Source organism: Canis aureus, chromosome 19 (assembly GCF_053574225.1).
Source record: "Canis aureus isolate CA01 chromosome 19, VMU_Caureus_v.1.0, whole genome shotgun sequence".
Taxonomy (NCBI): Eukaryota; Metazoa; Chordata; class Mammalia; order Carnivora; family Canidae; genus Canis; species Canis aureus.
In genome coordinates, this window is record NC_135629.1 from 49,407,932 (window position 1) to 49,428,395 (window position 20,464).

Sequence of the window (20,464 nt, forward strand, 5' to 3'; positions counted from 1 at the left end):
TCAGCGTCTTGTGGATGTAGCAGGCCATCCCCCCACAGCCACCTTCTGTATCAGTGTGATATTTAATTTTAAGTGTCAACATTGAAAGGTTCACACAGATAAAAAAAACAACATACAACATCCACCACCTTCAAAACAGTGAGAGCCTTCTGCCTCCAGGGGCATGTGGGCCTCTGTACCGTGTACCGCGGCCAGTGGGACTAGGAGGGGCCCTGCCCTTCCCCACCCCCGGCCTCAGTCTGAGCTTAAGGGATCACTTGAGCCCCAGCACCCTGGCCTCTCATTCCATGGCAAAGACAGGTGAAGGGCAGAGGCTGGGCCGGTGCAGGAGTCTTCACTCTGTCCACGCCTGTGTAGCAGGGAAGGGGACTGCAGCCCTGAGCCAGCTCTTGCCCCCTCACAGGTCCTGACTGTGGCAGAGCAGAGAGGCAGCCAGACGCAGGCCGGGCAGGTCCAACTCCCCAGCTGCTTGGGCATTCTGGGGTTCGGTGCCAGACTATAGCTCCTGCTCCCCTGCATTCTATGATCCATGTGGGGGCCAAGGCAGGAGGGCAGCAGGAGCAGAGTGGTGAGGGAGAAGGGAACAATCTTCAGCATGTGCAAAAGCTGCTGAGGCCACAGAAGCTGCTGGCCTGGCCAGACCCGTGAGGTCACATCCCGGACTCGGAGGGCCTGTGGGCCTGGTGAGAAAGGGGCACTGAGGATGGAGCCTGGGTTGGGTCTTCTCTGGCGCAGCTTCCCTACCCCGGGCTCAGCCCTTACCTGGGACTGATGGTGGCTCGTGCTGGATGTGGCTGTGGCGAACTCCGAGTACTTGTTCCCTGTGATCCTGCCGGCCCACCTCCTGTACTCCTCCCTCACCTGTGGGGCCCAGGGTGCCAGGTTAGGGAAGGGGCAGGCTCCATGGCTGGGCCCCCCAGCGCACCCTACCCATAGCGGCTACAGCCCACCTTCTTGTTGAGCAGGCAGTGGAGCAGGAAGAGGAAGAGGCCTTGCAGGGAGTTGAGGATGCAGAAGGTGTAGGACAGCACCCAGCTCTCCGGGTCGAAGAGGAACAAGCCAAAGACCCAGGTGCTGCCCAGCACAAAGAGCTGGGCCACAGCAGTGATGGTCAGCACCCTGCAGGGAGAACAGGGCTCCAGTATGGGGGGGCCCCACCCCACCCTCCTCTCTGCCAGCCCCCTTCAGGCCTTTCTTCTCACCTGGCCTTCTTCAGTTTCTTCATGTCTGGGTTGATCTCAGAAAACTTCTGCGTGAGTTTCCAGATTGTAGTCACGAAGACCACCGCATTGCACTGGGCAGGGAGCATAGAATCAGCATTAGGGGAAGTGCTCAGAACTGCTGCAGGTCTTATGGGGCTGCGCCCCTCAGGCTGTGGGCATGGGGGGCACTTACCAGAACGATGAAAATCACAGGCCCCAGGAAGCTCCAGAGGAAGCCGTCCTCTCTGTTCAACCAACAACTGGATGAGGGGAGGGGGCCGTCAGCACCTCCAAGGCCAGTACTGGGGTCCCCTGCCCTCCCACCCAACTGCTAGCATGCACTCACTAGAGGATGTAGCCGTAGCCCTTGCTTTTGACGGCCGCGGAGATGGCCACGATGACCAGGGGCACCCCGTAGCCTATCAGGCAGAGCTGCCACTTGCTCAGGCCCTGGCCGCGGAACACGCGCACCACCAGGAAGTAGAGCTCTAGGCCCTCGAGGCTCATCCAGCAGAAGGCGCCCAGGAAAAAGTAGTGCAGCAGTCCGGCCACCAGGCGGCAGCGCAGCCCCACCTGCGGGGCGGAGGAGCGGGGCGACGTCAGGGCGGGGCCGAGGCCTGGGGAGTGGGCGGGGTGTGCGGGGGGGAGCCAAGTGAGCCCTGGGGATGGGCGGGGCTCCCCTCTGCTGAGGCTGGGACCCTCCACTGGCCCGGACCTCACCTGGTCGCCTTCGTTTTCAATGCCCACCAGGAAGATGGTGGAGCCCACGAAGAGGCAGATGCAGAGGTGCAGGTGCACGGTGGTGCGCGAGCCTTGGATGGGCCGCACCAGCAGGAAGGTGAGAATGCACAGCAGCAAGCAGAATAGTGACAGCACCAGCCCCACCTTGGTGATCAGGGACAGCTTCTGGTCCTAGATGCAGGATGGGGTGCGCGGGGCTCGGTCAGTGCCCCGAAGACTTCCCTCCTTGTGGGCCCTACCACCCAGACCCATCTGGGGCCTGTCCTGCAGGTCTCTGATCATGCCACTCACCTCTCTCCACATCCCCTGCCCTCAACACCTGAGCAAGCCTGCTGTGTCTCATCCTAAGTACTGCACCCCACCCCCAGTCACCATGGATGCACCAGGGGTCCCCAGTTCCTCTTGATGGACTTCCTCACTAAACACTCAGACTTCTGAGAAGGTCCTCAGTGAAGCCTTGAGGCTACATCCTCCTTTTCTAATACTGATGGTTCCCACTTTTCTGACCTTCCTCTCCCTCTTCTCAAATTTTCCCCCTCCTACACCTGGCCACATTGTCAACTCACCAAAACTCATCTTTTTGTCCTTCCTGGACATTTAAAGGCCTGGACCACAGCCTGCCCTACTCTGCTTGGGACTTCCCAGTTAAGCACGTGGACCAGCCTGCCTATGGGTCTCTGAGGCCACATACAGGAAGTTGTGCTCCCTTAGGAGCTTTTAGCAATATTCAACTGGTTTGAAGTGGACAGAGGGCCTGCGTTTAGTTGCTGAGCCATGGGCAGGTCTTGGGGGGGGGGTGCAGGGAGAGGCTGGGGGCAGGGGGTGTGGCCATTTGGGCTGTGGGACCATATAGAGCCAGTTGGGCCATATCATCAAGAACCAGCTGCCTGGGGCGCCTGGGTGGCTTAGTCGGTTAAGTGTCTGCCTTTCGCTCAGGTCATGATCTCAAGGTCCTGGGATTGAACCCCATGTAGGGCACCCTGCTCAGCAGGAAGTCTGCTTCTCCCTCTCCCTCTGCAATATCCCCCAGCTGTGCTTGCTCTCTGGTGCTCTCTCACTCTCATTATCATAAATAAATAAATAAATAAATAAATAAATAAATAAATAAATAAATAAATAATCTTTTATAAAAACCTAGCTGCTTGCCTCACCTAAGCCAACCTTGCCTCCTGTGGGCTTTTGAGAGGCCTCTAAAAAGGCCTGCTGTGCTGCTCACCTCTATATCATAGTGGGCCATGAGGATGGCAAAGCTGCTCAGGTGGTTGCACTGGCAGGTGGTGCTGTTATTCCTAGTGCCCAGGGTCTGGCAGCCCGTGGTGGCCCAGTGCCCGTTGTTCTTGTCACCCTTCCAGAATGCACAGATCAACTCCTGCCGTGTCCCAAGTTTCTTTGGCTGTGGGCAGGTGGGAATGGTTGGAGAGGTTAACCTGGAGCCCACTCTTGGGTCCTAGGTTTGGGTGGAATCTGAGGAGGGCTGCTTTTCCTTTGACAAGTATTTACTGAGCACCTACTTTGATGTATCCCCAGGTCTGACACACAATGAACAGGGCAGACAGAAGTCCCTGCCCTTTTGGGGTTGGCATGCTAGTGGAAGAGACAGGTGGAAATAACGTAATATGTAAATTAGGTAGTGTGTTAAAAGGTAGTAAGTGCTATTAAAACAAGAAAGAAACAGCATGGGGAAGGTGGAGCATAACTATAAATTGTAATTTTAGGTAAGAAGGTCAGGGAAGCCCTAAAAGAGGAGGTACCATTTGAACGAAGACAAACCAGGTAAAGGACTGAGCCATGTGGGAGAAAAGTGTGTCCCAGAGGGCACAGCAAGTACAAAGGCCCTGAGGTCCATCCGAGGAAGGAGCAGAGTGGGAAAATGAAGGCAATATATGAACCACTGTGACCCTGGCTAAGGGATGAGCTGTAGAGCTGATTCCTCCCTACCTGAGGATTCTCCAGGTGGGAGAAGGCAAAGGTGACAGGAGAGTCAAGTTTCTCTGTGTTTGTGTTGCTCAGAAAGACCACATTGACGGCCGAGAGGAGCTGAAGCTGGGCACCACGGACAGGACTTTGGTGGATCTTTTTTAGCTGCTCTTTCTTCTCAGGTTCCAGCTCCAAGGAGGCGTTGGACAGCAAATTCTGCATGTTCCGGATGGAGAGGATGCCCATCACGGTGGGGCCTGGAGGAGAGACAGGTGGGCTACCTTCTCCTGCCTCCCCATGCCCCATCCTGCCTCCTAAGGCCTCTGATTGGCTCTCCAGTCCACCAGGTTGCCTGGGGGCCCTGGCAATAGCTCAGCTTCCAGTTGTTACATATTCAGAACCTCAGCCCTAGCACATCCCAGCTCCCTCTCCCCTCTCCCACTGGTGTCCCCTTGGGCTCCCTACTGTTACCTGAGTTGCTGGGTTCTGTCGCCACAGCCCAGTTCAGCAGCATCCGTGCATACGTCTGACCCATGGTGACATTTCCATCCCCATGCTCCTGGATCATCAGGGATAGCTCTGAGGAGACAGAGGCAGTGATTGGGGACTCTGGGTGTGGGACGGGGCCCAGGGCTGGGGCAGGGCAGGGCTGGGGCTCACCTGTGTCCAAAGGGGAGCGATAGGTGAAGGAGGCTCTAGGCATGGCCTTGGCCAGGGTCCTCAGGACTGTTTCGAGGCCAAGGAGGAAGTGGGTGGCCATGTGGTGCCTTTCAGACGGGTCCATGGCCTCCAGGTCTCCGGAGGCTTTTAGCATCTCATCCATTGACTCGATGACTTTCTGGGAGTGACGGGTGACAGCTTGGTGGGTCACTGTGCCACAAGGGCTGCCCGAAGGACCCTGACCTCACCAGCCTGCCTCCACCAAGGGGCACACTGCAGAACCACCGGAGTGGCCTGGGGGGACATTGGGTTGATAGGGGAATCATTGAGATACTGCAGTGGCCAGAAGACAAGTGAGAGGACTTAGAATATGCCTGTGTTGGGCAGCCCAGGTGGCTCAGGGGTTTAGTGCTGCTTTCGACCCAGGGCGTAATCCTGGAGACCCGAGGTCGAGTCCCACGTTGGGCTCCCTGCATAGAGCCTGCTTCTCCCTCTGCCTGTGTCTCTGCCTCTCTCTCTCTCATGAATAAATAAATAAAATCTTTTTTTTTTTAAAAGAATATGCCTTTGTGCATGTACTGTAACAGTGGTGCTTTACATGTACCAGGCGTGGGCTTCCTGCCAGGCTGTGTTCTAGTCCACACTGCCCAGAACAGCTGTCACTAGCCACATGTGGCTATCCAGCACCGGAAATACAGCTCCATGTTGCAGTGGTAATATTTTGAATCTTTTGGGTTGAACGCAGTGCAGTCTTGTGCAGTCTTTGCAGTCTTCGTGTTAACTTTGCTTGTATACTTTTACATGTTTGTTTTAATGTTTTAATGTAGCTACCAGAAAATTTAAAATGACACAGGGGCTCACGTGTTTCTACCCAGCTTAGCATAGGCTAAAACGTAGGTATAATGCTCACCGTGTGCCAAGCCCTGCTCTTTCTTGGAACTTTACTTCTATTAGTTTACGTAAAACCTTCAAACTGACTGTATAGAGCAGGCCCTATTTTCAGGTGAGACTGAGGCCCAGAGAAAGGGAGCCACTTGCCTCAGAAAGCGGCAGTGGGTGGAGGTAGAGTGGATGGGATGAGGAGGATGTAAACCTTTGCGGCTTAGCTATGCAGGTAAAATTCCTAACTGCTCCATTCTTTTGGCATTACATTCCATATGTGCCTGCGTGTGTGTGTGCGTGTGTGCGCTTACCTTTTGGGGTGTGTATGTATGTCTGTATCTGTGTAACCTCTGCTTAGGCTCTCTCCACCCACATGGAATCATCCCTCAGCCACCCCCACGCCATCCAGGAGTTCCCTCTGCTCTTGCCCTTACCTGGATGGTTTCCTGAGGCAAGGCTGGCTTGAAGTCTCTGCGCAGCTCTTGGACTCTTTCAAAGAAATGGGAGAGTTTCTAGAATAGAGATGAGACAGGTCAGAGAGGGTCATGTGTGGATGTGGGAGCTTGGGGGAAATGGGTGGATCAGGTGGGCTGCACAGAGGGATGCCTCACTCCTGGTCCCCTGGGGCCACTCACCTGGCTCTTGATTCCAGGGGGTGGGGTCCAGGCGGGGAAGGACATCTCTGCAGGGACTAAAACAGATTTTCATTAGGTGTCAGAGTGTCTGTGCATGTTTCATGGGTGGAGTCTGGGGTCAGGTGAGACCAGGTACCTTCGCAGGTGGTGTTCAGTTGCTTATCCTGGAATCTAGGTTTGGGCTTCCAGCCCCGGCGGCAGCGGCACTTGTAGGAGCCCACAGTGTTGACGCAGACAGTGGAGTAATGGCACGTATGCTTCCCGGAGCTGCACTCGTCCACATCTGGGGGCACAAAGATGGGAATCAGAACACCTTTCCTCTCCATGCCCTGCTCCTGTTTCCTGTGTTAGTGTCTCCCATTGATGGGAGGTGATATCACCTGCTGACCCCACATCCTGGTGATGCAGGGCTTATGGGAAGTGTGTGGAAGCCTGACACCTAGCATGTGATCCCTGTGCAATTTGTGAATATAGAAATACCTTTGTCCCAGTTAGTAATTAGCTGCTGCCTGGGGTCTCCAAGGAACCTGCTCCTCGGTACCTCAGCTCCTTCCCCAGGAAACCCCAGATCTTTTCCCATGCAGCCTCAAAGGAATTAATGCCTGGTAGGGCAGGACACCCCCAGGGTTCATGCTGCTTGGTTTGTGTGGGTGTCACTGAATATGTGATCAGATGTTCTGAGTGTGGGTCTCCAGGATGTGGCGTCTGAGCTCTGGACCTTCACAGACGGTGCTCTTTGGGCCATTGGGGGATCCAGGAACCGGCTTCCATCCTGGGCGGCAGCGGCACTCATAGCCACCGATGTTGTTGAGGCAGTGGGTGGAGTTGTGGCATGGGTTCTGCCCCGAGGTACATTCATTCACATCTGAGGACAAAGCCAGAGTGTCAGGTTCCACGCACTGCACCCCTTCTCACTGCCTGGCACCAAGGACCTCACCATTATTGCACATGCTGCCACCTGGTGACTTTGAACTTTAACCTCAGTGCATCTTACCATGGCCTCCCTGCAAGATGGGCATGGCAGGGCCTATGGTCCCCAGTTTACAGGCTGTGAAACCAGGAGGGAGACTGAGTCATGGGGCCCAGATTCTCTTTCCGAGGACCCTTGCTTACTCCCTCCCACCCGCCCCAACTCTGGCCCACCCAAGTTCCCTTTCTAGGAACTGGAAGTGACACCTTTCTCTGCTCCCGTGTGACGGATGAGGAGGGGTGAGGCCAGGAGGTGTGCCCAGAGGCCGGGGCCTCGATAAGGGAACCCCAGGCCTGGAAGGCCCTGCTGCCTCCCTGCTCTGTGGTGGAACCTTCTGGGGAGGTGAATCCTTGGGCAGAGCAAACCCCTGGTGTTTCTGGAAACTGAGGGTCTTCCCCCTCCTCCTGAGGCTGTGGGATCCGCCTCAGCCCCTCCCCAGCTCCAGTGCAGCCTCACAGCGTCTTCCAGGGCCTCTACCTGTGCACAGATTCAGGTCGCCCAGGTTGAGCTCGAAGCCGGGCAGGCACTTGCAGGTGTAGCTGCCCTGGGTGTTGGTGCAGATGCCACGGCTTTTACACACTCTGGGCTTCAGCTGACATTCATCCACATCTGTGGGAGGAAGGAGAGGGTGATGGATGCCTACACCTGTTTCCTGGGATAGAAGCATCTGGAAGGCCCTGCTCTCTCCTCCTCAGTGCGTGGGTGCCTTTTCTAATTCACACGGAGGCGTCCTATGGGCGAGCATGGTGGCCCCGATGTTCTGTTGTCCAGATGTTGCCAGAAGTGGTCCAAGTCCTCCGCATCTGCCAGCGCTGACTCCCTCAGCCCCTCTGGGCAGCTCTAACTGGGGCAGGGACCTCATGGCCGCCTGTGTCGCAGCCTGAGGACTTGGACAAGTCCAGGGTGGGCCTTCCTGGGAGCAGTGTGCAGGGGAAATGCTGCGTTCCCGACCGGGACCTGTCATGGCTCCCAGCGATGACCTAAGTCCCCCAGGGTGGCCGCTCACTGGCCGAGTTCCCTTCGGAATCCCGGTGGTCCCGGCAGGACAGCATGCTTCCATTCACGCTAACTCTGAGATTCCAGCTGCACGGAGATAGACAAGACCAACACCTGAGCCAGGCCCTTCAAGAACGAGGCTTTGGGGTAGTGCGGGGAGAGTAAGGATGGTGCCAGACAGGCCAGGGCCGCCCGGATGGTGGGCACCAGGCTGGATGGACAGCGTCACTCCTGTCCAGTCAGGCAGTCTTGGAGCAGGAAAGATGCCTTCTTCTGATTCCCATGAAGGCCTCGCTTCAACTGATGGGATGTGGTGAGCAAGGCCAGTGGGGGGCAGGTGCTGGGCGGCTGGAGAGAAGAGCTGGTGCTGATGGGCGATAAGTGGCAGATGTTTCTGTCTTCTTGGCCCTTGGCCTCCCACCGGGGATGCAGACACTGGGTCCAGCTGAAAGAGTCTCAGCCTCCATCTTCTGTCTCTGAGTGGTCCAGTGTCCCATGGGACCTGGGTTGACCTCCCCAGGAGAGGGTCAGACCCGGGCAGTGGTTCTGGATGGATCTCTAGGTGTCTGGTCCACTCTGGTTCTCCTGATTCTCTGAGCATTTGTGTGTGGGGTTGAGGGGTTGGAGTCACCTGGCCCACCCCAGACACAACAATCTCTGGGTCCCGGATATCCAGGCTGCCCTGGTCATCTGGGCTGAACCAAAGCTGCCGGGAGGGTCGGGATAGAGACTTGTTCAGGGAAACAGAGGGAGGCCAAGTGGCTGAGGAGCAGGGGTCAGGGCACGAGGAGAAGCCCTCTTGAGGCGAGGGGCTGGCCAAGGGCTGTGAGCCTGCCCTCAAATCTCCAGACGGGGTCCCTGGGTCCATCGTGGCTGAGGGTCTGGGAGGGCTCCTGGGATGGCCAAGTGCACGTGGGCTCCGGTGGGGGCGGGTCTCATCCAGGCAGTTACTGATGGTGGCCAGGAGGACGGGTATTGTGCTGGAACATGCTTCCTGCGAAGTATCTTGAACGCCACTGCCTCTTGTTTCATGCACATAAGACCCCGGGGAGGCAGGAGGGCAGTCCGAACATCCGAAAGTGACCCTCAGGGGAGGGCTCTGAGACTTGGGATTCAGAGAGGTTTGGGACACCTGGTGGGTACCCAGGACATCCTCTGATGCCTCTGGGAAATGGAGCACAGAAGGGCCTGGGTCCCCCGCCTGTAGCAGGTCTCACTGCCATGACATGGCTGCGTGTGTCCTCAGCTGTGGCAAAGGCTGAGACCGTCACAGAGCGAGGTCTTCAGGCGACAGGCCCTGAGCCAAACTAGCAGACTGTTCTCTCCCCGTCACCTGGCTTGAGGTCCACAGTGGTCCCTCTCCTGTCTCTTGTTCATCCGTGTCCCTGCCTAGCCTTCTGACAGAGTCCCCTTCTCTCAGCCCTGGCCTGTTCTAATACAACAATACAGCCCCTCAGTAACCAAAATCAGCCACCACTTGTGCTGGCGGCTGACAATAGTCAGTGGGTGGCACGCCACCCCCACCCCTGTCCAGGCACACTGAGTGGGACCCACGATCGTCATGTGCAGTTGTGCAGGTTGCTTGGTGCTCAAGGGTGTGGGGCCCAGGAGGCAAGTGGGAGTTGAAACCCAGCCCGCTCTCCATTCCAAAAACATGCTGCGTTCACCTGGAGATGATGGACCTTTTCCATTTCATGTAAAGGCTCTGTCCTCTGGCCAGGCCACATGTCTGGGGCACAACCTCCACCCAGAGGCCCCTAGAAACCAGCAGTGCTGTGGATGGGGCCCTCCCTCTGGGCTCACCATAGTGCAGATCCTCCCTTCCCTCCCACCAGCGAGGCTCTGCAGCCCTTTCTGCATGCGGGGGAGGGGGGGGGCTGGGGACCAAGGCTGTGGGCTCTCCTCGCCATAGCAGGTGGGCCTATGGACCCGCCTGAGTCCACCGCTCACTTCTCTCCTCCCTTGCTCTCTCTCTCTCTCTATTCTGCACTAACCCCCTCTGTCTGGGCAACGCTTCACTGCTCCCCACCCACTGCTGGGCCCTCTGCCCCCTGTGGATACCGGAAGCCCCTTCCCCTGCCTGCTCTTCTCCCTGGAAGGGAAGGGGGGCAAAGCCTGGTGATGCGCACAAGCCAGGCTTCTCCTGGCCCCGAGCCGTGGATCACTGGGCAAGACCCCAGCAAGAGATGCGACTGCAGTGGGGATAGACTGGAGCAGCTGCTCTCAGTGACCCCTCCCCGGGCATGGCCCCAGGCGGGGTGCCCATCCTGGAGAGGGTGCATCAGATCGTAAGGAGTAGAATTCAGAACCCGACAGCCACCATTCTGTGCTTTGGTGTCTATCTTCCCAGCAATTCTATGAAATAAGCACCACTGTTACCCCCTTTTTACAGATGGGTAAACTGAGGCACAGAGAGGTGAAAGAACTGGTCCAAGGTCAAACAGTTAACAAAAGACAAAGCTACTTTTCTTTTTAACTGTAAAAATAGAGATCCCCCCACTTTTTTTTTTTTTTTAAGAAAACACAAAATCGCCGTCATATCATCCCATCTCACCCAGTAACAGTGATTTCTGAATAAGAATCCTGGCTGGTGCCACACACACAGCTACCGACCAAGTGGCAGAGCCAGGATTTGCACCCTTGGCCTTCACACTCCCCTGCCTGTCTGTGCCTGTCCTGACTCTGACGTGGGTGTTGTACCCTGTAACCAGGGCCCTGCACCCCGGGGGTGATTCAGGAAGGGCTCTGGTAACCCCAAACCTCATGGATGGGGAGATGAGGAGGTTCCTACCTCGACATGTGTTCTCACTCTCATTCATGAACGTCGTTGCCCCAGAAGCAAGCGCGTATCCCGGGCTGCACATGCAGTGGTAGCTCCCCTCTGTGTTCTGACAGTCCGCTAACCGTCCACAGGACACCAACGGGGGTGGTCCACACTCATTGATGTCTGGAAGACAACGGAGCAAAGGGTCACCTCCCAAAGGTGTGAGTTCCTTTAGGGAAGAGATCCCGCTCCCCTACCTGACTCCCCTGCTCAGGGCCCGATGCTTAATCAGTATCTTTTGGGAAAGGATTAGATCCTTAAGATAGACTGCAGAGGCTGGGCTGCAGTTGGAGCAAGCCATTCCTGAAGCCCACCCATTCAGCTCTGCTCCTCTCTGCCCTCTGGCTGGCATCCTGGATCTGAGCACAGTAGGGAGTGTTGAGATGGGGGTGGGGGCAGCTCTGCATCTTCCTCCCCAGTCGTGGCAGGGCAAAGGGAAGCACAGACTCCAGAGCTCCTCTCTCTCCAGGAAGCCATGTTTATTCCCTTGTTATTTTCCACCTTGATATCTTTTTCTTTCTCTTTTCTCTGCCCTTGGTGACAGTCCCAAGGCCAAAGGCTGAGACTCCAGCCACCACTCACATCCCCCCATGGGCACTGGGCTATGCACCCCCCCATCTTCGTGCTCCCCTCAACCACCCCAAGCCCCTGTACCGTCACAACTCTCCAGGGAGCTGGAGAAGATCTCCCCGGACAGAGAATTGAATCCTGGAGAGCAGCGACAGGTGGTGGCATTGACACATGTGGATTTCGGAGGGCACCAGCGTGCACAGCCTGTGGGGATGGTGACCACAGTCAGAAGGTGAGGTCTGAGCCAGGTGCCCGGATGGGGAGGCAGGATCATCTCCAAAGGAGGGGTTGCCGGGAGGGGCAGCCCTGACCTTCCCCCTGCAGCAGGCCTCCCCCGCTGCCTGGGCAATGGGGATCCAGGGCTCCTTCCCCAGACTCTGGCTGTGGACTTGTTTGTTCCCAACAGACTCACCACTGGTTTTCTGGGATCCAGCTTCCAACAGAATCAGCAAGACACACAGCCCTGGAACAGAGAGAGAGAGGGTGTGTGTGGGCAGGGGGCACCTCAGAGCAGGGAACCATTGATGGAGACTTGATGGAGACCTGAGGGTGACAGATCTGAGGCAAGGGGGCTACTGACCCCTCCCAGGCTTGGGCTCTGTCCATTGCTAGTGAGAGAGCGAGCAGCCCTCCCTGGACTCCCAACTACCACAGCTGGAGTGTCTGCCACCATCTCCCGGAGACGGATGTCCCTGGTTCAAATCCCAGACCTTGGTCATGTGACCTCTCTTCCCAGTGCCTCAGTTTTTCCATCTGTCGAATGGGAATGATGATGGGCCTCACTTCCTAGAGGCATCTGAGAACTAAGCCCGTGAACGTTGCCTGGTGTGTCCAGGTGTTTACTATCATTTCTTTCTTTCTTTTTTCCTTCCTTCCTTCCTTCCTTCCTTCCTTCCTTCCTTCCTTCCTTCCTTCCTTCCTTTCTGATTTTACTAATTTACTCATGAAAGACAGAGAGAGAGAGAGAGGCAGAGACACAGGAAGAGGGAGAAGCAGACTCCATGCCAGGAGCCCGACGCGGGACTCGATCCCGGGACTCCAGGATCCCGCCCTGGGCCAAAGGCAGGCGCTTAACCGCTGAGCCACCCAGGGATCCCCACTATCATCATTTCTTATGTGAAGATGAAGGTGTTCTCTCAGATGCCCCCGCATCTAAGACGCTCTGGCCCCCTGCACCCTGGCTCGGGGACATAGATGTGCGCCCACCACACCCATATCTGTTGGCCCCACGACCAGCTTGAGACCCAGTGGTGGCCTTTCAGCCCCAGCTCCCCACACACAGGAAGACGCTGTGGGCTCACGTTGGGGTGGTGCTGTGCTGTTCCTGCTACTCGGGGCACTCTCCTACCCAGGCATGTGTTTGGGGGTTCTCCTCATCATCTGCGTCAGAAGAGGTTCTAGGGACAGGGAGCTCCTTGTTCACCAGTGAGAGAGACCAGGAGATAGTGATGGAGAGAAAAGAAGGAGAGAGGGAGAAGGCTCCTGAGACACAGAGAGAGGAGAAAGAGGAAGAGGGGAGCAGAGAGGTGGCAGGAGAGAAAGAGGCAGCAGTTGAGGCAGTGCTAGCGAAGGACAGAGAAATAGAGAACTTCTGGAAAGAGAGAGACCAAGATGGCAGAGATTGGACAGAGAGATGTAGAGATAGAGAAACTGAGAGCGAGAGAGGGAGACGGAGACACGATTAGAAGGAGGAGGGGGTGAATGGAAACAGGGAGGGAGGGCGTAGGGTGCCTCCACAGCAGGTGGAGGCGCAGGAGGGGCTCAGGGGGTGGAGAGCCTCTGCCAGTCTGGGAACACTGGGGAAGCTGTGGGGTCCCCAGTTATCCAGGGAGCCCCAAAGCAAGGTGGTGGGTGAAGGGATGGGGGCCGGGAGGGCGGGTAGGAGAGCATGAGTCACTTCCTGGGCCAAGGGGAAGGGATGACTCACGCTCTGTTGACCCTGGATGGGGGCTCCCAGAGGAATTCTGGGGTCGTCATTGTGAAGCACAGCTTGAGAGGCTGTGTGGGGGTGGGGAGACGGGTACAGACTTGAGGGTACCCTGACCACTCAGTCCCTGTGTCCAAACTGGATACCCCTCAGGCGTGGGGGGAGCAGAGACCCTCTCACAGCCAGGGTAAACTAAGGCTGGAATGCTCTTCCCTTTCTTTATATGTGGATTCCTCTCTTCCTCCTCTCTGGCCTTGGGGCTTGGCTAGTTCCCCCTCAGCTGGAACCCACTTCCTCTTTGCAGACCACAAAATGACCTTCCCTGATTTGTCCCCAGCTCCCAAAGCCCCGAAGAGCAACTGTCTTGCTCAGAACTGCCCTGGGAGGCTGGGGCTCTGGTCATGTCCATTCTACAGATGGATAAACTGAGGCTTGGAGCCCAGAAAAATCCCAGGAAGAATGTGGTGAAAAAAGGGGGTGCTAAGGAAGGTAGAATTGAGCTCAAGTTCCCCAAACCTGTGAGGGGGGCCCTTTTGTGCCTCATTCCCTCCAATGGGGCTGGGCTGGGCTCTCTGCCCCCCCGCCCCGGCCACTGGGCCAGGCCTTCTCCATCTGGGGCCTTGGAAGTCACCCAAACAGGAGCTGAGAGAGGAGCTGCTGGTCGTCTGCTCCCAGTCGCATCTGGTTTGCATTGCCTGTGGAACCCTGACCATGGATTCCTGCTTCGGGACCCTGGGGTGCAGGCGGAGCAATCACCCCCCTCTTGCTCCTCCTGCTGAGGACCCCCTAGCCCAGACCCCAGACCCCAGACCCACCCGAGTCCTTCCCAGAGGGAAGTAAGACAAATCAAAATAAAAAAATAAAGTGCTGTTTGATTCTTACTGTGAACCAGGAATAGTTTGTGTAGAACTCACTCAACATTTAACCCTATAATGTGGCGACCAGGTTCCCCCCATGTTACTGGCGTGGAAAGTGAGCTCAGGGGCTCCGTGACTTGGCCCCAGTGACACACCACCGCTCAGCAGTTGTGTCCCATTTAGACTCCTGTCCCCTGCTCCAGGTGGGGAAAAGCCAGGATGGGGGTGTTAGGGGAGGCCCTGCACCCACGCCTGGACCAGCACAGGGAACCCCCGTCCCTGTGGCCCAGGGAAGCTCTGGTTGGGGCACCCCAAATGTCATTTCTTCACTCTCTTTGTTGCTTGGTTGCTCAGGCAACGAGCTGCCCTGATAACCGTTAGAGACATACTGGGTGGGGCTGGAAGGGAGGGGTGGGGGTGCGGGGAAGTCACAGTTAAAAGAATCAAGTTCAAACCCATGGCGGGGAAGTCCTGGCTGGGTCTGGGGGAGCAAATACGGGGGTCTCTGAGGCTACCCCTGAGATAGTGGGGGACGTATTGGCTTGGCAGGAACCTCCTGCGTCGGAGGGATCCTGGCTCCTAGCTCCCCAGCAGCACCCCTGCCCTGTGTTCAAAGCAGTTGCCCACAGGGTCCCAGTACTCACTTTTTGCACCCTCTCCTGCCCGCATGCCTCAGTTTACCCTCTTAAGAGGCAGCCCTCAAAGTGTCTCTAGACAGAGCTTAGAGATCTGAGTGGGAGTGGGGCTCCTAGAAGCCCTTGGGTGCTTCCCCCGGGGCAGGGGGTGCGCCAGGGCTGCCAGGCCCTCTCTCCATGTGCCCGCCTGACCATGCGGCTGCCTCCCCGGAGCTGCCAGCCACACCTTCCATTTCCCCGCGGGGCAGGGAGTGAGTCGCAGGGCACTTCCCGCAGCCCCCCTCATCCCTCTGGGGGGGCCCAAATTCTCACCCTGAAGAAGGACGCTGCGGCGGGGGCCTCCCATGGTCCGAACTGCCGCGGGACGCAGAGAAGGGGCAGGGCGGGCCGGTCTCCCCAGGCTGGGCAGCTGCGCGGTGTCCCGAGGCTGGCGGGGACTTTATGAAGTGGGGGAGGACAGCCGCTGGCCCAGGGCCCTCCCCGGAACTGGCAGGGCAGCTGGAAGCCAACAGGAAAGTGCAGTAAAAACACAGACCCAGAGGCGTTGCTCAGGCTCGCTCACACACACACACACACACACACACACACACACACACGTCCGTCCGCGCAACCTGCTGGCAAGTCCTCCTCTGCCTGTAGTTCCACCGTCTGAGCGACTGACCAACTGTCTGGCCCGTGTGCACGGGCTGGCTGTACCCCAGGGAAAAGTGGAGCCGCGCAGGCAGGGGTGGGGTGGGAGTCTTGCCAGGGCCCCGCCGGCTCTTCTTGCAGGGGTGATCAGGTTGGGGGGGGCCTGTCACAAACAGCTGGGAGCTCGCACGTTGGGGATGGCCCTGTGCTCACTGCCTAGGCACGCTGAGCCTCCAGTGCCGGCATCTGAGTCAACAGACCCCCAACCCCTGTTTTCCACGTGAGGAAACTGAGGCATGGAGTCCAAATGGCGGCTGAGGGAGCTTGAAGGGGTCCTTCATGGGAGTCGGGCAGGAACCAAGAGAAACTGTGGGACCACAGGGCCACCATGCTTCCAGAGATGGCCTTTCTGGGCCAGCGGTCCCCTCGGTGGGAAACATCTTTCAGGGGCTCCTGGGCAGCAACAGAGAATGACGTGATAAAAGAATTGTTTCCTTTTCCTACTAAGTCACATGATTGGCTTGTCTCTTAAGCATCTAATAATTTTTTTAAAATGCTATTATTTGTGAAGCACTTAATTGGATCCAGGCCTGATTCTTCTAGAATTATCTGTGTGTCTGTTTTAACCCATTCACTCTGCAAAGACACTTATGAGGCAGGTGGGGCTATGGTTCCCATTTTCTGGAGGGGGAGGTGGAGGCGCAGGTAACAGGTGGTCAAGCAGAGACCCGTGAGCACACAGCCGGGTCCTTGAGTCCCTGCCAGAGCTTGGCGTCCAGAAGAAAGTCTCTCCTGGGTGCTAATGTGTCTTGAACAGCTTGGCGGCCCTGGGGTTTAGCCGAGGCAGTGTCCAGCTGGAACCCAAATAGCCGGTTTTATGTTCCTTGTGCTATCATTCATTTTTTGATGTACCAACTCGTGGGGCAACCAGAGGGTTTTGCAACCAGGATGTCAATATAAAGCTCCCTTCTTAAATGAATGGTTTTGGGGCTGCAAAAGTGTAGAAAATTAAAGAAAATAGTAAGTACATGATAGGCCAGAGGAGGAAGATTGTTGGTCATGGAAAAAAAAGGTCACAAATGGCTGAAAGCGGAGAAGCATTATCCCGGAGATGATGGATGGCGCACCTCCACCCCTGGAATTAACCCCTTCCTGTCCTCTCCCTTCCTCACCCCCCCACCATCCCTTTGTCCTGGATGGGGTATGGGAAAGGACTGTGCCAGGGAACCCAGGGGGCTTGGTGAGGGTAGGGGGAGAGGACCCAGGAGAAGCCTGGGAGGGGAGGGAGCCAGATCAGGTCTGGAGTGGATTTTTGACCCTTCCCCCCAAAAAATCTGGAAACTCCAGGGCTGGATATCCCCTCCCCCACAGGACTGCGGGTCAGACAGCTGGTACCTGGAGAAGCTGGGGCTTGGGGGTTCCAGCTTGGGGGAGGTGGGAGGAGCTACCCCTGGGTGCTGTTCTCACACCTGTCCTCACCCTCGGTGACTGGTGACCATCTATTCTTTGGTCTTTTCCTCCTCCCTGGTGTGTGCCTCGGGCCCTTGGAGCAGATCTGACCTCCCTGGGACTCAGTTTTCCCTTCTGGTGAATTGGATTAAAATGCCTCCTCACTGGCCTCACAGAGTGGGGTGGGGAGGAACAGGGTAACAGGAGCAAAGGCTTTGAGATCTGGCCGCAAGAAGGGGGAAGGCACGAAGAAGGACATCCTTACCACCGCCACCACCACCACAATCCGGCCTGTCAGCAAGTCCTGGCGCCCTGCCTGCAGATAGACCCCCAACTCTTCCCACCTCTCCTTCTCCTCAGCCCTCCCGCCTTGGTTTAGATCTGTCATCTCCGGAAAAAAAAAAAAAAAAAAAAGATCTGTCATCTCCGGCCTTGGTGTTCTGTTCCCCTCCCAGTGGCCCAAGGGCACGTGGGAATGCCTGAGTCGGGTCGCACCCCTCCTCTGCTCAAGAGCCCTCCATGGCTCCCACCTCACTGGTAAGACCCCAAGTCCTCCCCGCAGCACAGAAGGCCCCGTGCGGTCTGCTGTGTCACCACCCTGCTCTCACCTGCTCCTGTTCTTCCCCTTGCTCACTTGGCTGCAGTTTTCCTTGTGGAAAACACAGGCACAGTCTGACCTCAGGGCTTTTGCACAAGCTGCTGCCCCTGCCTGGAACATTCTTACCCCAGATAACCTCATGGTTCCCTTCCTCCTCCCCTTCATGTTTTGGTTCAATTTCCTGATCCACCCGTCAAATCTAAATGTAATCCCCTCCCATCCTCAGCACCCCAGCTCCTCCCAATCTTCTCGGTTCTTGATTCTCTCTAGCACCTCGCCACCCCTCATGATGGAATATAGCTACTTACCCTGTTTGCCGGCTGCCCCCACCCCCAGGAGACTGGCAGCTCCAGAGGGAGCTGGACGAGGTCCATTCGTGTCTCGGCAGTGCTGGCACACAGCCTGCATGCACCCAGTAGGGCTCCATGCTTCATAGTCCCCACCCCCCACGCCCCTGTCACTACCCCCCACTGAAGGAAACCCCCTTCAGGCTTCCTGATCTGGCCCTTGCTGGGCTGTCACATTGTCCCTCCTCCTTCCCTCTGCCCTAAAGTTCCAGCCCTGCTGACCTATTTGGCAGCCCCAGGACAATCTTGTGACCTCTTCCACAACAGGGAGGCAGGGACAGGATGGGTCAGATGGGAAACTGGGCACCTGGAAGGCTGGGCCACTGGCTCGAGGTTCCTCAGCTAGGAAGTGGCTAAGCCAGGATTATTCAACCAATAACAACAACAATAATAATACTATTCATATTGTACTGTATGGCATTATATTATGTATTTTGATCATTGTAGCTACAACAGGAACACATCAACCTGGTGGAAGATACCTGGCACCCCACAGGGATTGAACTCACTTATCTTCCCAACAGCCCTGGAAGGCCAAGTGCCGTGATTTCCGTTTGACAGACTCAGAGCACTGAAGTGACTTGGACAGTCACAGGGCGCCCCCACCTCAGATCAGAGGTCCTGGGAAAACCCCATCTCTTCCCCTTTGGGACCGTGTGGTCTTGGGCAGGTGATGCCCCTGGGTCTCAGTTTCAACTGTGAAATGGCTGGAACCTCGCCAAGCACGGGTGAGGGCCATAGGGAGAGCACAAATCGCAGGGGCGTAGCTAGGAGCGGAGGCTCAGTGAACAATAACTGTGGTTCTTAGACACATCCCTTCTCTTAGCTACAGTGGTGGGGGAGGGGGTGGGGGGAGACGAGGGGACCCCAGTGTCCTACCTCCAGGCGTCTTGTGCCACCTGCTTCTGCCCAGCACCCATCCAAGTCCATGCTGAGGTAGGGGGTCAGATGGGGTCTCTGGGTGGAGGGGGGTGACAGGAAGCCCCCTGCCTGGGAGACAATGGCAGAGGAAGGGGCTGGGCCAGCCCCCACGCGGATGAGCCCAGCTGCAGGCTCCAGGAGGGCGGCACAGCTATTGTGAGGCCAGACAGCTGTCCCCAAGCCAGGAAGCCCCAGGAAGCCAGGGAAAGAAGTGGGAGGTCGCGGGCCAACCCTGACCCCCCGACCCAGGACAGACCTGACAATGGGCTCTTTGTCTCCTCCTGCAGGCTGGACACCTGGATTCCCCCAAGGGCCCCCCTCCCACATCCACCTGACTGGGGGCTCCTGAGGCAGAGCCCTGGCTAACCCCAGCTGGCATCCTCCTAACCCCCACCACCCACACTGCCCAGCCCAGCCTGGGGAGTTAGGAGGCAGCGCTGAGCTGGGCCATATTTATAGTTCCCTGGCACTGCTGAGCAAACTTCTAAATATAGACACCAAGCTATTTGGGGCCTCGGCCCTGGGGCGGAGTGGGAGTGGAGGGCTCTGCACGTGTGCCTCCCTGGCCTGGGCCCTCAAGACTGCTTGGGCCTCTTGGTCTTCTGGGCCTGAGGCTGTGAGGACTCATGGGGGACAGTGTGTCTGCACGAATGGGGGGATGCAGAGCTATGCCAGAGTACCCCACAGCCACAGCACAGGGAAACTGCCTGAAAGGGGTGGGGGCACGTTCCAGGCCCAGGAGGAGGACATGCATTTGTGCCTGGTGTCCCAGTGTCCCATTCCTCCATTTCTCTCACCTCAAGACCCATGAGGGTAGGGAAAGTGGGCTGAGCTGTCACCACAGTGTTCTCTCAGCTTCTAGGAAATAAAGGCCTCCAGGAAGTTGCGGGAGCAACCCTGAACCCCAAACAAACCCCAGCTCTCTTAGCAACCTACTTCCCCTTCCCCATCAGTGCTGATCTCACTGGTGGCAGGTGGGAGGGGGCCGTGACATGGCTGAGGGTAGGGGTGGAGCTATAAATAGCTGGTTTATAAGCAGCTGCCCAGCCAGCCGGGGTCCAGGGTGGCCCTGGAGCCCAGCGGGCTTCTTAAGGGCAGCTGGACCCCAGAGTGTACCCAGCTTCACCCCTTCCCAGCAGTTGCTAAGATTTGGGGAAGTAATGGGGACGCAGGGGACAAGTTGCTTAAAACCGGTGATGTCAATGATTCTTTAAAGCAGCACCTTAACATGATGGCCATTGAGACTTTAATGGGAGCTTAGTGCTTTCTCAGCAATGGACTCAATCATACAGCCAGTGAAAGAGAACCCCAGGGGTGTGCCACCAGATGGGTGGGCTCTTGGGAACAGGCTTCTTTCTTATTTTAAAAACTTGAGGGTAGGGACGCCTGAGTGGCTCAGAGGTTAAGTGTCTGCCTTACCAGCTCAGGGCGTGATCCTGGAGACCCAGGATCGAGCCCCACGTCGGGCTCCCTGCATGGGGTCTGCTTCTCCCTCTGCTTGTGTCTCTGCCTCTCTCTCTCTCTCTCTGTTTCTCATGAAAAAATTAAAAACAAACAAAAAAACTTGAGGGGTTCCTGGCCCGCTCAGCTGGTGGAGCATGCAACTCTTGATCTCAGGATTATGGGTCTGAGCTCCACATTAGGTGTAGAGATTCCTTAAAAATAAAATATTTTTTTAATTAAAAAAAATTTTTTTTTTAGTA

General features: G+C 56.8%; 1 protein-coding gene across 2 annotated transcripts; it reads right to left on the reverse strand.

The window, feature by feature from the left end:
* Positions 1-43: 43 nt before the first annotated feature.
* Positions 44-15,540, reverse strand: ADGRE5 (adhesion G protein-coupled receptor E5). 2 transcript variants are annotated; one of them, XM_077859653.1, is made up of 21 exons: positions 15,428-15,540; positions 15,129-15,314; positions 11,810-11,860; positions 11,482-11,601; positions 10,795-10,950; positions 7,485-7,616; positions 6,756-6,902; positions 6,174-6,320; positions 6,038-6,093; positions 5,837-5,914; positions 4,521-4,698; positions 4,332-4,439; positions 3,882-4,117; positions 3,160-3,336; positions 1,923-2,114; positions 1,549-1,775; positions 1,396-1,462; positions 1,203-1,294; positions 951-1,119; positions 763-861; positions 44-680 (listed from the first exon to the last, which is right to left on the reverse strand). In XM_077859653.1, the coding sequence occupies exons 2-21, from the start codon at positions 15,160-15,162 to the stop codon at positions 651-653; spliced, it is 2,496 nt and encodes an 831-aa protein (XP_077715779.1). In that variant the 5' UTR covers positions 15,163-15,314; positions 15,428-15,540; the 3' UTR covers positions 44-650. The 2 variants fall into 2 exon arrangements, with proteins under 2 accessions (XP_077715779.1, XP_077715780.1); XM_077859654.1 differs by lacking the exons at positions 7,485-7,616; positions 15,428-15,540 and having other exon boundaries at positions 15,129-15,373.
* Between the last annotated feature and the right edge of the window lie 4,924 nt (positions 15,541-20,464).

What these genes read in the sequence shown, in the direction of transcription:
- ADGRE5 (XM_077859653.1), bottom strand. Translation starts at nt 15,162, where the DNA reads ATGGGAGGCCCCCGCCGCAGCGTCCTTCTTCAGG. An exon ending in TGCCTCAGGAAACCATCCAG is followed by an intron (nt 4,699 to 5,836) that starts GTAAGGGCAAGA and finishes CGTCACTCCCAG; the next exon opens with AAAGTCATCGAGTCAATGGA. An exon ending in AAGAAACTGAAGAAGGCCAG is followed by an intron (nt 1,120 to 1,202) that starts GTGAGAAGAAAG and finishes TTCTCCCTGCAG; the next exon opens with GGTGCTGACCATCACTGCTG.